The sequence below is a fragment of the Taudactylus pleione genome, unplaced genomic scaffold (genome assembly GCF_031769625.1).
Source record: "Taudactylus pleione unplaced genomic scaffold, aTauple2 ptg000917l, whole genome shotgun sequence".
NCBI lineage: Eukaryota > Metazoa > Chordata > Amphibia > Anura > Myobatrachidae > Taudactylus > Taudactylus pleione.
The window spans coordinates 1603608-1621454 of record NW_028285318.1 but is presented as its reverse complement, the minus strand read 5'-3'; the positions used below and the strand labels follow the sequence as shown (position 1 = coordinate 1621454).

General features: G+C 41.2%; 1 protein-coding gene across 1 annotated transcript in view; it reads left to right on the top strand.

The window, feature by feature from the left end:
• Positions 1–1301: 1301 nt before the first annotated feature.
• The window catches only part of MYO10 (myosin X), a 293546-nt gene continuing 277000 nt past the window's right edge, over positions 1302–17847 (top strand). The window contains exon 1 of the mRNA XM_088459632.1: positions 1302–1684. Within this exon, the coding sequence (XP_088315758.1) occupies positions 1664–1684 (21 nt within the window). The 5' untranslated portion in view covers positions 1302–1663. The remainder of the gene's footprint in view (positions 1685–17847) is intronic.

Below are 17847 nucleotides of genomic sequence, written 5' to 3'. Positions count from 1 at the left end.
GTGTTTTTTTGCATCAGGAGGGCTCCCCACCCACATCAGGTGCTTTTCCCCTCCATCAGGGGTATTAGGAGGGCACCCCACCCCACATCAGGTGGTTTTCCCCTCCATCAGGGGTATTAGGAGGGCTCCCCACCCACATCAGGTGCTTTTCCCCTCCATCAGGGGTATTAGGAGGGCACCCCACCCCATATCAGGTGGTTTTTACCTCCATCAGGAGGACTCTGAGCCCCTATCTTATCTGTGACTAATGCATACAGATGTGTCACACGGAGGATAGATGTATGTGGACACAACACGTTAGCACAGAGTGACTAGGTAGCGCCCAGCATCCATTTTGTGAGAATTTTTCCCTTTAAATGCGTCTTATTCACACAGCGATGCGAATAGGATGCACAAGCAGCTTCTGTTGATTAAAATATGCAGCATCCCTATATTCTGTGTGCGACTGCGGGTGTATCTGCATGCAAAATGCTACATTACAGAGTCAGCGGCTGTGATGGGGAGGCACAAAATTATACCATGCCTTCGGGCGCCTGGTATGAACTTACGCCACTGATTGACTGCTATGTATTAGAAGATATCATATACAGACTCCTAAAATGTTTTAATTTTATATGAAAATGTAAATACTTTATTTTAATAATAAAGCATTTTTACCATCCACTGAGATGACGATAGTGATCGCAGGACAATGGCGACACTTGTATCGCTGATATCTGGCTGCTGTCATAGGAGAGCGCTGTAAGTGGCAGTAGCCCTTCAAAAAGCAGTACTGCAATTCCAGTGACAACAGCTGTTTTCTCAGGAGAGAGGGATTTTGTGGGTGTAATAAATAGTAGACCCAGCTGAGGTGGATATAAGTACAGTGCACCACCCTCAGAAACAATAAAAAAATATGTTGTAACTGTGAAGTCACAAATCCTGGTGTCTACAACCCTGGCAGAACGTTTCTGCAAGAGGAATTTTCATCTCGATGGAACTTCTCCAGCTGTTCCTGTCTCTCTGTCCCACACACTCTGCCCTATTCAGTCACCCACTGCATCCTGTCTGCCCCCCGCTATCGACTTGTTAATCTAGAGCAGTGAGGGGTCATTTGCCTAACAATCACAACATGCACAAACGCACCTTTGGCAGGAACGTACGCTAATATGTGTATATATGAATACAAGGGACGGCTAGAGAAGAGAGCTGATTAGCCTGCAGTCTCCGGGGGAGGCGGGATCTCACACGGTGATTGGGGAGGGCCAGGCTCCCAGTAAAGTCACTGTAGTAGTGTACTCTGCTGCTGCTGCCGGGGAAAGCACAGAGTCAGCACAAGGACATAGATCGGGAGAGTCTGCACAAAATCTTTATCTGGATCCTGAGAATCACCAGGAAACCTGACTCTCACTGCAACTACTATTATATAGCAGGATCTACTCATTCCCGACAGTTTATTGCAATGCAGAAGGGGAACATGTGTGAGAAGCTGTCCCATTGCAGCTAACCTTTGCTCAGGGTAGCAGGTAAAACAAAGACTCCGGGTCTAGGTGCCTTCCCTGGTGATTTGGGGAAGGAGTGGAATGGAGTAACTCTACCAACACATAACACATACGTGTAGCAAGCACATGGTGTACCAGGATCTTACTGTAGTCTAGGCTTCCTGAGGCTGGAATACTTAACAATGGACAATTTCTTTACCGAGGTGAGTTTAGATCTGGTGGGTTGAACTGTTTGTTGTTATTTAATAATCATACATGAAATACATATTTACAATGCTCGATGTGAATCAGTGAGAATATTGCTGTATTCATTGGGGCAGTGTATATAACACATCAGTAGTTACCGGTGATGGCACCAGTACAAACTTTACACATCAGTAGTTACCGGTGATGGTACCAGTACAAACTTTACAACACAGTAGTTACCGGTGATGGTACCAGTACAAACTTTACACATCAGTAGTTACCGGTGATGGTACCAGTACAAACTTTACACATCAGTAGTTACTGGTGATGGTACCAGTACAAACTTTACACAACAGTAGTTACTGGTGATGGTACCAGTACAAACTTTACACAACAGTAGTTACCGGTGATGGTACCAGTACAGCTTCGGAATGAAGTGACCACATGATCACTCAGTACCAATATGTATCTTTAGGTGAGTCCTCACCTTTGTAATTAGGTAGTGTGGGGGACTGTACAATGCTGTGCCCCCTACATGGGGGAAAGGGGGGGCATGTTGCATTATGTCTTATGATATTTTACAATAGGACCTTAAACCTATTGTGCACATATTATATTCTCAACTTTTCCTGAATTCTAGGAAGTCTCCTGAAAATTGTAGACTAATCCGGTCGCCTTAGACTTTCCTGTTTTCCCCTGGTAACAGGAAAATGACAGAAATCATTCCCAGATGCTGTGCAAAGGATATACTAACTGGGTCACTACACTGTGATATTCGTAATTTACTTTTATACTGCACATTTTCCACATTACTGTTTGCTAGTGTCTTAAGTTGAGTGGATTTGTCATATTCATAACACATTTGTGGTGGAAACAAGCATAGCCTGTGACTATTGTATGTCTTCTTTGTATGGATTTAGGTCTGATGTTTTGTTAGTGGTCAGTTCTGTAGCCAATAAAACAAATGTGCTGTGCCTGACACAAGACAGTGGCACAGAGCCTGAGTTCTCACAGAGGTCTGGTATTTCCTTCTAGCAACATTTTGGGTTTCCTGTGAGGGGTACCTTGATATCTGAAGCCTGAGCATGCAAACCCCCTCTCAGAGCACGGAGACAGACGAGACGTACGTCTGCAAATTATAGGGGAAAGAATGGAAAGCTGTTGTATCACTGCCATATCATCCTCAAAACACATATATCTAGCTTGTGATTGCTTATCTGGTTATCTATCATTGATTAAATCAGGTCATTTACTGGTAAAGAAGATATCCTGCATTTAGTTTCCTCTACCTGCTTCCAGCACTGCACTTTAGATGTGTACTCTCCCTTCGTTTAGTGACAATACTTTATTGAGAACATAAAAATTTATATTTTTTTCTTTGGTATTTCAAATGTAACTGGCATAACAATTCCCCTAGGAGTAATTCAAGGTGAGTGCTAAGGCAACACATTCATGGAAACTGTGTTTATACAAGTTCATCTGCATCATCCACATAACTCACATGATTTGTTATCTAGAACTGTGTTGAATGGGCTGTTTCATGGTCTTTCTCATAGCTGGTATTGGCTACGGTCAAGAGAAAAGTCTGCTGTCCTCAATTACAATGAAAGCAACATTTGTCAGGAGTTCAGTTTGTGTCACACATATCTGTGGTATGCCAGTGCTGCGTGCCCGCCCTTTACCAGAGGGCAGGATGTGAAGGACTAGCAGCCAACTTTGCAGCACTGGTGTACCAGTAACCCTGATGGATATCACCACATTTTATTGGATATTAAAAGAAAATAAAAAGTCTGTGTTTCCTCACTGACTCTAGTTCTGATGCTCAGGTTCTGTTTGTATTCAGTTTAATTTCTGTTCATTGATATCAAGGTTCATAGTTTCTGGATTCAAAATCCTACCCATAGTCATGAAGCAAAAAATGAGCCTACAGTTCAAGCCAATTGGAAGTTTTCTTGCTGGAATCCATAGATTATGTAAGAAGAAACTAGTTTGTGCAATATTTGTAAGCCCCTACTTTGTTTACAAAACATTTTGTACTTGATTATGTCTGTTGAAGCAGACAGACGTTCAGGATTAAAGGTGCATATCCACTACACGAGAGTGGAACGACTGTAAGATTACAACATTGTAATCGTTCAATCGTTCACCATCCTGTGCAGTGGATAATGTGCCCACACTGAACGTGTCGTTCAGTGCAAGCACCTTCCCTCATCCCCGAACATGCACAACCTGTCGATATTGACATGTTGGCCTGCATGTTCAGGCGATGACAAATGCCGACCAACGGGAACGCGCATCGCTGGTTGTTGCCGGCATTTTACTGCACGATTAATGAACGATAACGATGTCATAATCGTTCAATCACAAATTTTTCTCGTCTAGTGGATACGCGCCTTAAGATACCACACAGTCATATTTGGTTTTGGGGAACAGTTTATAGTTTTACAGAACTTACTAGTGTGTAAAACACATTTTTGATTGAGTACCTGAATGTTGCATTACTTGAAATATTGCTGATGGCACTAATTGTAAACTGTAAACATACTATTATTATCATTTATTTGTATGATGTCACAAGTGTTCCACAGCGCCTTACAAAATAAATAAACAAATAGGTTGACCAGTGACTAAAGCCACGTATCCACTAGGCGAGTAAAATTAGCAATTGAACAATAACGACATCGTTATCGTTCTATCGCTCATTAATCGTTCACAAATCGGGCAAGAAAATGTTGACAACGACCAGCGATGTGCGCTCCTGCTGATCGTTTTGGACATCAATCATCGCCTGAACATGCCGGTCAATCTGCCAATAACGACAGATTGGGCATGTTCGTGGATGAGGGATGGTGCCTACACTGAACGACATATCGTTCAGTGTAGGCACTACAAGGGATGAGAAACGACTGTACGATTACAATGTTGTAATCATACTGTTGTTCCACTATCTGCTAGTGGATACGCACCTTTACAGTACAATACAATATAGGACGAGGACACAAATTATATACATTGCTACATTAGTGACCATAGCACCCAGAAAAGCAACAGTGCATAAGCAACAAAGTGTGAGGTGCCTTAGTGGGGAGTAAGAAGTAGATGAACGTAAAGTAAGGGGAAGCACAAGACGGTAGAGGGCCCTGCTCATAGGAGCTTATATTCTAAATGGGAGGGTCAGACAAACAGGTGTGACACAGATGGGGTAAACAGGGAGGAAGGAGCATGTAGCAGTAAGTTAAGATGAGAGCTGGAAGGCTTTGATGAAGTAGTGGGTCTTGAGAGCCTGTTTGAAGGATTGTAGAGAGGTGAAGAGTCTGATGGGAAGAGGGAGAGAGTTCCAAAGGTAGGGAGCAGCGCAGGCAAAATCTTGGATGCGGGAGTGAGAGGAATTAATCAGTTGTCAGGAGAGGCGGCATGCATTTGTTGAACGAAGAGGGCGGACAGGAGAGTGAAGGGAGATGAGGTCAGAGATGTAAATGGGAGAGGAATGGGTGCGGCGAGTGTGAGAACCTTGAATTGGGTTCTGAAAGGGAAGGGGAGCCAGTGGAGGGCTTGTAGGAGAGGGGAGGCAGATGTAGAGCATTTGGAGAGGAAGATGAGCCGAGCAGCAGCATTGAGGACAGACTGGAGAGGAGAGAGATGGGAGTTGGGGAGACCAGAAAGGAGGAGGTTACAGTAGTCCAGTCTGGAGATGACCAGTGAGTGTATAGGCGTTTTAGTGGCATCCTGGGTGAGAAAGGGTCTAATCTTGGAAATATTTTAAGATTGAAATGACAGGACTGAGAGGTACTGGATATGTGGTTTGAAGGAGAGAGAGGAGTCCAGTATAACTCTAAAACAGCGCACTTTGGGGCTAGAGGAGATAGTTATTGAAATATTTTATAAATAATCCAATGTCCTATTCTGAGCATCTTCTAGTAATAGACAACATGGGCACAGTAGACATGAATATTGTTGTTGTTGTTGCATATAGCATTACAGAGCAGTATGTTTATGGGCACTGAGTGCAAGTTAGCAGCGAATATTATTGCCACATAAGAAGTGTGATACATTGGCTTTGCATTGTGTCTGGAAGGTGCACACTTATACTATGCTCTCAAAAAACACTTCCACAATCTAGAAATGCACCTAAGTGTGCAGAGGCAATGGGCCTGATTCAGAGTTGTACGTTATGCTGATGTTTTCACAGTTGAGCAATTATCAGCAATCTGCGCGTGTATCTGAGTCACACTTATTGTAGTCGCTCGCAACGAGTATTTATTCGCAGTGTGAGTGACAGTTGGAGCACTTGGGGAAGGTAACGGTGAGTGTCGACTAAAAACGATGGCGTGTCATGACCATTTCAAGTTTGTGTCACATCATGCATCGGCGATCTTGTATGCAGTAAACAAGGCTCTGGTGTCTTAGGGCCTGTGGCCATTCTGCATGACCATAGATTTACTCAGGACTGCTAACATCGAATGATCTGCAACTGATGCTGCAGTTTGTACGCAGATGCTCGGATTTGCAAAGATGCCTGTGGGTGTCTCAATACACAAACTGGCGGCTGCGACATTTGCATATTTTTGCACAGCAGCTGTGTATGGCAATAGCATATACCTCTGAATCGGGCCCAATGTGTAAATGTCTTCTCAACGTTTAGCCTCCCAGCATTTAGTACCACCCCTATCAATAAAGTTTTATGTTCTTCTCCAAAAATACTGCTTGGTTGAGGTGCTTTGTTTTCAAGGCTTTGCAAGTCGGATCGCTGCACAGCACAGAGTATGACCTCATACTAAAGAATTTTAGTATGACATATTAACATACAATATATAGGAACAGTTTAATTGCTGAGGAAATGTACGTAATCCAGCTAATCTAACATGTTTTGGTTTTATTTGCTTATATCCTTTATAGAGATTATGGGAATATTTAAATATCAAAGTACTTTAAAAATTGGAAAATTACAGTATTTATATTGATACAGCAGGGAAAATATTTGCTTAACATCTTTGCTGACATAGATAATATAAAACGCCTAGTAAACACATTTTATTTTAATTAGTATAATTGGTCTTCTATTTAACTACACCTTTTTAAGCGGCAGTGTTCTAAATGATTTACACAGTAAGGTCTTAGCAATATGAATCAATATGATGAGCAGTCAGTACTGATGCCTAAATGCTTCAGGGACCTACAAGCAATTCCCTGGAGCAGTAGCTACACATTGCCATCTTGATGTGTTTTTGCAAGTTGTTGGAGTGTCTAGGCTTTTTACTTGCAAATGCTTTACATTTGAGGAAGATGAGCCGAGCAGCATGATTTTGCTTTGCATTATAGAAATTAGTTGTTAGTATGAATTGAGGATTTGCACATGTACAATGTGTACTTATACTATTAGATCTCCATGTTACAATCATAGTTCTTCTGTTGTAATTATATGTATGGTATGTTTATTTATTAGAAGTTTTCCATCTGCTCTCAAGTTGCTACTGTTGTGTATTTAGAATTGTGGTGTGTTGTCTATAGCTCAGACTCAACTAGCCTTGGCTGTTTTCCCATCAGTTGGGGAACAGTTTGAGAGAATGCAGACGTGGTACCAGAAATTTTTGGTTGGCTTTGTGTGCAAAATCCCACTTAAATTTAAAACTGATTTTGTAAAGCCTAAAGTGGGGTACACACTGTGCAATAATTGGTCTGAGCAGCAAATTCTTGGGTACCCTGTCTGATTATTGCACAGTGTGTACATAGCATCCGGGGCCGACGGTCGTTCCAAAAGCAGTCCGCTTTGCTCCTTACATCTGGACTACTGCACGTCTTTCGTTGGTCCTGATGAGCAGCAAATGTAGTCTGTATGGAGGCGGGTCCAACATTTAAAATGTCACCTTAGCGATCTTTAGGGACATTTATCACTCAGGTAGGAACGATAATAGTGTAGAGCGTACACCAAAAATCAGTTGTTGATAGGATTGTAAAGCTCACAGGAAATAAAAATCATGGATCATTTTTCTAATCTGTTTGGTGTGTTTCTAGCTTTACTATTATGTTATGATTCCCACTTTCTTCCCCCCTACAGACATTGGGGAAGATTTATCAAAGCTTGGAGGGAGATGAAGTAGAGAGACATAAAGTGAATTAACCCATTAAAGCTGGGTACACACTGTGCCGGTAGTTCCACCGCTCGATATGTGTTCCCTGACATCACAGCTAGGTGAGCTTTTTAATTGGCCTGCCCAGTTAAGCTGTCAGTCACCGGCGGTCCCTGCAGCAAGTGTCCGGTCGGCTGACCGCCCATACTCACAGCTAGATGCACCAATATATCTACAGATATATATATCGGCCATCTGCTGTGCTGCAGAGCAGATGCTACTTGTCTGTGAAGGATGTCATTCACAGCCATATCGGGGGTACACACCCGCCGACGCACTTGCGAAATATATGTCGTCCGTTTCAACTGAATGGCCGAAATATCGCCCAGTGGGTACCCAACTTCAGTCATGTGTCCTTGGGTTTAAATACTATTAGCATTATAGAAGTTTCAACAGCAGGATGTTTTATGAGAATTTATAAGTTGTAGGGATTTACAAAACGATGTAACATAGGAACAATTGCTGTACATTGAGTGGTCATTTTCAGTAATAAGACTGAGAGGCTCTGTACTCCTTTTTTGTTACATAACTCAGTAGCAAGAGCCCTACAAGATATGCTGTTATATGTTCTTTAAAATGTAACTGTAGTAATAGTCACCTTCTAAGTTTAAGACTTTTGTAGGTGTACATTCCCTCATACCGTAACATAAATGAGCCATGTTATCTGGTATTGTGTAGCATCACATACAATGCATACGTTGATGTAACAAGTCTCTTTCTCTGATCACCTGCATATTGTTTGCTCAGTATACAGGCAGGCAGGTGGGAGCCTAACAAGCTGCTTTTACATGCATTGTACGTGAAGCTTTGTAAATGGTGTAAATATTTCATAGGACTGCCTTACTTAATTGTGTAATCTATTGTATATGAGCTTTTAAGATCAAAAAAACACTTTTATTGTAGCTGAAACATTACTTTAAGAAGAAACATTTCATTTCCTTACTTTAATAAGTTAACTTGAAAGCGATGCTAATGATTAACCAGACATATAGTAGGCTGAGCAGTAAAGCTTTGAGTTCCGGCTGCAGCTCTCCGACTTGCTCCACTTGTTAGCACTTGTTTATTTTTAAATATTATAGTGACTCTACTAACTGACACTGCAAACCTGCTGACTACCAGTGACTCACCTTACCTAGTAACCGGGAAATCCTGGAGGCTCACACTGTTTTATCGCTAGATACTATCTGGGTGATATAATGAATAGTCATCTGTTTTGTAAATACATGTTTCTTATGATAATGCTTTCAGAGTAAAATAAGGGAGTACAGTCATGTCCCAGACATACTTATGGTTTTTTTTTTATTGTTTTGTAATAATAAGCTGGTGATTTGCCAGTCTTTCAGAAAACCTTCAACATGATGTAATTTACCTTTTAAAAATGATCTTCTCCTGATATTTACATTGATTTTTCTATTAGGCTAATAGGTTTCTGTATAGGGGGTTATCATCATTTTTTTATAATAAACCTCATTTTACTACTTCTCCTTTTAAATCGATCATATATTGATAGTAAGACATTTCAGTAAGCTGTTCGTTATGATTTAGGTCCATTTGCAATGGGTTCAGTAATGACATACTAGGCCTTCATACAAATATTGTAGTAGGATATCTACCCCCCAACCCATCCACCATGGTTCATCCCCCTCATACTTACATTATAATTTAATATAACCCAAGATTTTTAAATAATGTTGTGAGCATTTTTGTGTTCACACACCTAACACTGACCCTCATCATCCTGTTCGTTTACACAGTGGCGTAAGTTCATACCAGGCGCCCGAAGGCATGTTATAATTTTGTGTCCCCCCTGTCACAGCCGCTGACTCTGTAATGTAGCATTTTGCATGCAGATACACCCGCAGTCGCACACAGAATATAGGGATGCTGCATATTTTAATCAACAGAAGCTGCTTGTGCGTCCTATTCGCATCGCTGTGTGAATAAGACTCATTTGAAGGGGAAAATTCTCACGAAAAGGATGCTGGGCGCTACCTAGTCACTCTGTGCTAACGCGTTGTGTCCACTTACATCTATCCTCCGTGTGACACATCTGTATGCATTAGTCACAGATAAGATAGGGGCTCAGTTCCCCTGATGGAGGTAAAAACCACCTGATGTGGGGTGGGGTGCCCTCCTGATGGAATCGGTATGATATCCCGGCTGCCGCATGGCCGGGAGTTCGATTCTCGGCAGCGGCAGCCCGACAAAACAGCAGAGCTCGGCAGCGGAAGCCCGACAGCGCTGGAAATCCCGATTGTGGTAAGGTTAGTATCTACTAACCTAACCCCCCTAACCCTAACCCTCCTTAGGGGTGCCTAACCCTAACCTCCCCCCCAAGTGCCTAACAATAAACCCCCCTGTAAGTGCCTAACCCTAACTCCCCCCTTCCCCGCTGCCTAAACCTAAGTCCCCCGGGGGGGTGCCTAACCCTCCCCCCCTAACCTAACCCTCCCGGGGGGGTGCCTAACCCTAAGTCCCCCCCGGGAGCCCTAAACCTAACCCTCCCCCCCGCGGCTGTCCACTCGCGGCGCCCGGCATCGGGGAAATGACAGGCGTCTAGATATAGACGCCGGTCATTTATCCCACGCCGGGATAAAGCAGTCAGGAAGCTGGCTTCCCAATTGTATACCCTCCTGATACCCCTGGTGGAGGGGAAAACCACCTGATGTGGGTGGGGAGCCCTCCTGAAGCCCCTGATGGAGGCGAAAACTACATGATGTGGTGGCTTTGAGGACTGAGTTTAAGTCAAGATACTGTAAGACTACTAGTGTAATGGGAATTACAAAATGCCCAGTCTACTGCCGACTGCATCACATGCCGGGAAGTTGCTGCACCACAGATCTGCCCCCCAGACTCAGTCGCTGGTGCCCCAGGCCCCCGTCTCCCTTGTCCTCTTACCCGCAGCTCCGTTTGATGCATCCTTGTTGACATCCAGCTCTAGGAAGCAGATCTGTAGCCGCGCTTATCCTCGGGCCAGCCACTCAGGACTCTGCTGCACGGATCCACGGCTAGGGCTGCCGTCAGGGAGGAGTGGGACGGAGAGTTGTGGGTGAGTCACACCGGACATGTCAATCTGACATAAGAAGTTGCTGAGGAGCAGCGACACCAATGAGTAGGGACAGGCTATAGATAGACGGAGGCAGCAGCTGATGGTCTGACACGAAGCTCCCCACTAGTGTATGGTGGTTTCTCAGGTGCTGGGAAGAGGTGCCATGTATTGGGCAGCCATGACGGTACACTCCGGGTACATAGTTACAGCCCTAAGTTGGGTGAATATATTGTGGGCAATGGAGGAGGTGCCCCTTCAGTGCTGGAGCCCGGCGGCAGGCGCCTCCATTGTCTCCCATAGTTCTGTCCCCTGCATTTACAACACATGGTGCCTTTCAGTGCCTAAAATGGCTGATAGGATTTAAGTTTGCCAAATGGATTACAATGTTGCATACAATGTGAACAATCTTTAGGTCTGTAATGGCTTAAAAACTGTTGTGTGTACATTTGCAATAATGTTTTTTTGCCTATTCTAAAAGGTGTTTGGACACTTGCAAACATCTTGCTGTAGTTGCTGAATTCAGTTTTTATTACCTTGTAAGTTATTTACCTTTCTACAGTATAGCATAAAATCCAATAACGAACAGTGTAATGACGTAACGCAGTATACGTTGTTTTTTGTACTTGTGCAATAATTGAGTTCTTCCCCTCGTTCTGAAATTATGCAGGCAGATCATGGCTTGGCATATTGAAAGAATAGTCATAAACCTGAGCAGTAATCCATACAAACAATAAAGCATATATCACAAATTCAGTAAAAACTAAGAGATATAATGTACCAACCAACCAGCTCCTGTCATTTTTCACACACAGCCTGAAAAAAAAAGGCAGTCAGAAGCTGATTGGTTGGTACTTTATTGCCCTCCACTTTATCTCTCTCCAAGATCTGATACATCTCCCCCTATATATATATATATCCTGGTGCAGAGAAACATTTTCCCAACCCGGGGAGAAGATCATTTTAGTGGGCCCCCTCACCAATATGCGTAATATAATGTATCGAGTTTTCTAGAAAACTATATACAACACAAAACAAAAACCATTTCCATGTACATATGATGCTGCAAGTTAGTTTCTCACAATTCGGAGAGGCAAGCTTATCCTTCTGTTAGGGATAGTTTGGGCAATTAGTTTGATGGCACGATTACAGGCTGGGAGGTTGGACACAAGACTGATTGAACATGAGAGAGCATGTCAGTCAATGGGGTTGGCATGGGAGAAATCCTAAAGGTGAGTGTGAGAGATGGTGATAAGGGGGGGAGAAGAGGAGACAGTCACTGGCAGAGTGCATTGGGGAGGAGTGAATGTGAATGGAGATGTAGGGAGGAAGAGAGTGGTTGAGGGCTTTGTAGGTGAGAGAGAATTGATTAAGTTATAAAATGGTGGCTGCGCAGTATTACTGTGTAGTCATCACATGACGACTTTTAGAAAATGGGCCAGGCTTACATATCTTTGCCTTGTATGACAAACTAATTGACCACCACATCATTCCATTTGACTTTATCCTATTTCTGATGATCTAGCCTGAGCCTAAGTAGATTTTCCTAAATCCTAATCTCAGTGCTATTTAATGACTTTTCTGGCTTTTTTTGTTACCAAATATTGATTGATTTACTTCACTATGTTTTCATGTGTTTGCCTCTTATTGTCATACAAGAAATTGTTTCAGTATTGATTGCCACAGTTGAGTTTTAATATCCTCTCTTACATTGTAATATAATCTTCTTGGCTTTAGCTGTATTCAAAAACAGACAGACTTCATTAAAAAAAAGTCTGTTTACCTTTTCCCTTCACCCCCTGCCCCTCCCCCACCCTGCTTCTGTAATATAAGCCATACATAGCCCTAACCAAAGATAAGCATCTGCAGCAGAAGGGCTTTTCAATTACTTCCAATTACCTCTGAAGAATTACGTCAATTAGACCGTCACCAGAGAGATTGACCACAAGTTGTTTAGGTTTGAAAGCTCATTTTGGACCTATTAAAAATAAATATATATACTTTTTTTGAAAAAACAAACAAAAACATATGGTACTGATCTAATATTCCAAACACTATGAATGGCTATGGTATGATTTAGTGGTGATATAAATAAGGATTAAGAAAATAATTTCATCCTCAAAGAGATCAATAACTAAGTACTGAAAGTTTATATATTGTGCCACCCAATGTGAGCTATTATTTTGACAATTATATTGCATGCATTAACAACTGAAAAAATAAAATGTTGCAGAAAGCATGTCCTATAGCCCATATCAATTATGTATTAGCTTGCATTTGTCTGACTCATTTAAATAGCTAAATATGTTCCTCTGATTGGATGGGTGACAAAACATGATTGCTTTGCCCCATAGTCTAAATAGCATGACATAAATATCAAGAGCGGGTGATGTTATAGTAATGAGAATATACAGGCCATAGATATGCTGATAAGTAAATATAAGTGATACTCTTGCTGATGGTCAACATTAATAAGAAGCTGGTATGATAAAGTGGTGTTTGATATGTGATCAATGTACACTATATTGTCTTGCATTTTGATAGGATTACAGCTCTTTATTTCAGTGATCAGAAGTGCTAGGAATCTGAAATCATGAAACAGTGTAGCAGTAATTAGGATTAGGTCTCGTATAACCATCTTGCACTCAGTGATGACAAACATTCCGTTTGTACCTGTACCTGTAAAATCCCTTCTTCCCTTCCCCACCTGACTTATCCTTCCTCAGTATAGTTACGTTACAATTTAAAACAACATTGTTTTGCATTTAAAAGTTTTATTATGTATTTCAGATATTTTTCTTTTATAAACAGTTGAACAAAATTAAAATAGTAAAAACAGTAAACATTATAACATTAATAGTAATGAGTCTATAATAATAATAATAATAATAATAATAATAAAAAGACAAGGAGACCTTTATTTAATTTCTATCAAATATGTCACAACATAGTAAGTAAGACAATTGAATGCCACCTAGTTGTGTATAGATAGTCGGAGTGGAACAATTTGTTGATAATATATTTTGACAGTAAAGTAGCTAGGAGGTAATCTAACAAAAAATTGTGTGTTTGAACCTTTGCAAAGACCACCTATGTACACCTCTCTGCACTTTACACACACCCAATTCCAACCTCATCTGATATAGGACCTAGCTGTGTACAGATAGTCGGAGTGGAGCAATTCGTTGATAATATATTTTGACAGTAAAGTAACTACGAGGTAATCTAACAAAAAAGTGTGTTTTTGAACCTTTGCAAAGACACACCCAATTCCAACCTCATCTACTATAGGACCTTCGAAACTCATAGGCCGAAAGCAAGAGACACTGGACCTCATTTATGGGATACAGTAGAAGAGCCCTCAGACAATTCTTTGAATTCTCACCATGCGTCTAGATGGTCTGTGCAGGGCGCAGTTTTCAGGAGATACCTCACCAAACTGAAAGTGCGTCTGTTGCCCGTATTCAGTTTGAGGCGAAATGTCAGAATCGGTGATAATTTATCGCCGATGACGTCATTTTCGCCTATTTCAGATATTCTCGTATTCAATTACATTGACTTTCGCCAGTGCGAAAAAGTAAATGTAAAAAAAACGGGGATAATTTTAAGCCTCCCTTTAGCAGGCGAAAAAAAGTGCAGAATTGTGGCTTAGGGGTATAGGGTAAAAAAAAAATTGCCTGCAGCCTTTATTAAGTCCCCATAGGATAAACTGTGTCAAAAAAAATAATTAAATACCCACAGGACCGCCCAAAAATGGTGTTAAAATGTTGGGGTGAAAAAAAAAAAGAAGGGGAACAGTGTATAAAAATAGGGAAATACATTCTGGGCTATTCTGTGAGTATGCGGCAGGTGTTTTCTAGAATAGGCTATTAGCGGCAGGTGCATTTTTGCAGAATTATTTCAAAAATTAGTTTAGGGACTTAAAAATATGCTAGTACCCATTTTCAAGTACCCCAAATTTGATGGGAACACTTTTTAAAACAAAAAATAAAGCTAAGTGCTCTTCTGCATCACTTCTTCAATGTCAGGGAAAAAAGCACCTGCCGCGGATATTTAAACACCCGACTTTCTTCTGCAGGCAAAAATAGGGGTACCCATAGTGATTCCCCAGGTCTGGACATCTCTATTGGGCTCCTTCAATTATTTCCCAAAAATTCCCGTATTTTTACCCGGATCCAAGTTTTGCCTGTTCCCGTTTTCGCCTACTTTGGAATTGAATACAGGGAATAGTGGGCATGTGCGTGATACTTTTCCGCCTGGAAAACAGGCGAAGGAGGCAAAAAGTCCAGCAGGTGAAAAGTCTGGACTTTTCGCCTCAAATTGAATACAGACCTGTGGTGGTAAAGGAAATGTAACATCCAACATCCTACCACTTTACAATCGCACCACCCCATTCATTTTTAGCACCTTTTATTCTCTTGCGTACTGTACTTTATCCCCACTTACTTCAGAAATGAATCATGAAAGTGAGGAGACATTGGGACTATCTTTATAACATTGATTTGTTTTAAGTTTCTCATGGAATTGGGCAAAAGGAGCCTAGAAATATGCTTATCAAGTGCAACTGAAAGGTGCAAAATGCATCTAATTATACATATAGGGCAAGACCTGGTCACTGTCAGCTCTGAGTCCAATTGCCGAGTGACAATAAGAACGCACTGTCATCTTATTTCTATCATCTCCTACAAACTGTATATGAGATCCTCTTGACATAGCAGTTGTTACATCTTGCTTGTGTCAGAATTATCCATTTTCACATTTGTAGGGACATTAAACTAAAATAATGCTGTTATTTGTAAAAATAGTATTTTGCTCATATTTTTATATTATTATTTTTTGTATTCTGGTCACAGAACACAATTCCTTTAGAGTCTAAGGTCCTATTCTTTTTACTTTGTTGTAAAATATCGGGTTCTGGGCTCATCTGTTCTGCTCTTCAATATGAGATTCTGACTTTAGCTTGTCAATAAAGGTACCCAAGAAACCCAACATTGGGCTTCAGCCTTTAGGGGCCTATCCATTAGCAGATAAATTTGAATGATGAACGATTTATTGTTCAGTCGTTCAATTTATCTGCTAATGGATAGGCTCTGAACGATGAAAATGCGCACTCCCGCGGCCTATAAATTTAGTCTTTTGTCTCTCCAACATGTTGGTCAATTATCACTTATTGCTGACAGATATTAGAAATATCTGTTGCAGTAAATGACGAACAATATTTTTAATGAAAATGAATAGAAACCTAAAATAAAATCCACTCCTGAATGATGTCATGCAATATCGTTCGTCATTCGTCATTTGCAAAAATTTGTCATGTACATGACAGATATCTGTCACCGCAGCCCCAGGAATTTTCAAGGGATAATCTTTTGTCTTTCATCTTTTGAAAAAGATCTGCTAATGGATAGGCCCCTTTTAACAGTCCCAGTGAATTGTTTGGTCTCTTAAAAGTACATGTTTTGGAGTGTTCTCCTTGTCTCAGTCTTTGGGAGAGTTATGGTATCTTCCTTACAAATCAATAAATGCAAAAAAAATAGAAACAACTGGGGTTCTCTGAGCAGAATGATGTTTTACTGCAGCTGACATTTACAGTCTGCTTTTTGTAAATGCCTATTAACGTGACTGACTCTCAGTAAAACTGATTGCAGCTATAGTTCAGTTTAGTGTGATATGAATGCAAGCCTCTGTGAGAATAGAAGAATGTGTACCCTTGAATAATTAATTGTGAAATGCATGGAACATGTGTTTGCACTGAGAAGCATGAAGGTCAATTTAACCTGTTTGCCCCCTGAAGTCAACAACTGCAGTCCATAGTGAAAGGGGGTCATGGTTGGAAATGGTCATCTCTGTTAACTACCATGTAATCCAGTGGTGTCAAACTCGGGCCCTCCAGCTGCTGTGGGACTACATATCCCACATGCCTTGCCACAGTTTTAGCATGCCCTAATAGCAAAATTTCTGGCAGTGCATGCTGGGATGTGTAGTTCTACTGCAGCTGAAGGGCCGGAGTTTGACACCACTGATCTAATCCCTCCTTAATTGCTTGGTATGCACTTTGGGTCATCCTAACCTGATAGGTGACTTGCAAGCACACATATATGAAAAGACAATATACAGTCAGGTGCATAAATGGCCCCTTAAAAAGTGGGAGGCACATATAGAAACCGTTGTAATTCTCACACCGTTCACCTGATTTGGATGTAATTACCCTCAAATTAAATCTGAAAGTCTGCAGTTAAAGCACATCTTGTTTGTTTCATTTCAAAGCCATTGTGGTGGTGAACAGAGGTCAAAATATGAAAATTATGTCAATGTTCCAATATTTATGCACCTGACTGTACATATAGACCTGTACTAGGGCAGCAAGTATGCACAATGAATACTCACTTTACACATATTTAAAAAAAAACGAAAAAAAAAACACCTTATTTTGAATATTACTAATATATTATTTACACATTGTAAACATTTACTCATTGACTTAATAAGTTCTACATAGTACTCATTTGTTTATTTTACATACATCCTCTCCTTGGATTGTTGTGAAAAAAATCCCATAGGCTCCTATAGCCAACTCCGTCTATTGATGGAGTTTGCTAGCAGACACAAGCTCCGGAGCTTGATGCATGTGGGCTCATTGCAACCATAATATCCTATGGGGACCGCAGATATCTATGGTATGTGCTGTGGACATTTTTTTACATATAGGGAAAGTATATAGATGACCACAAAAAGGCTTTGACACATCCCACCCTCTGTGCACTTGTGTGGCCTATCACTTTGCAGCTGAGCGGTTTGTTTCCACTTCACAATATCAGCTCTAAAGATGCCCACACACTAAACGACTCGCAAACGATGCAATGCCGTTAACGATTTCCCTTGAACTCCCCAGCAGCTCTCTGGCAGGCCTGGACAAACAATATCATGCATAAAGTGTTAATTTTGACAAACAATCTACTAACGTCCTTAATGATTCCAGTGCATCGTTAAAGAGATTGCCAGATCT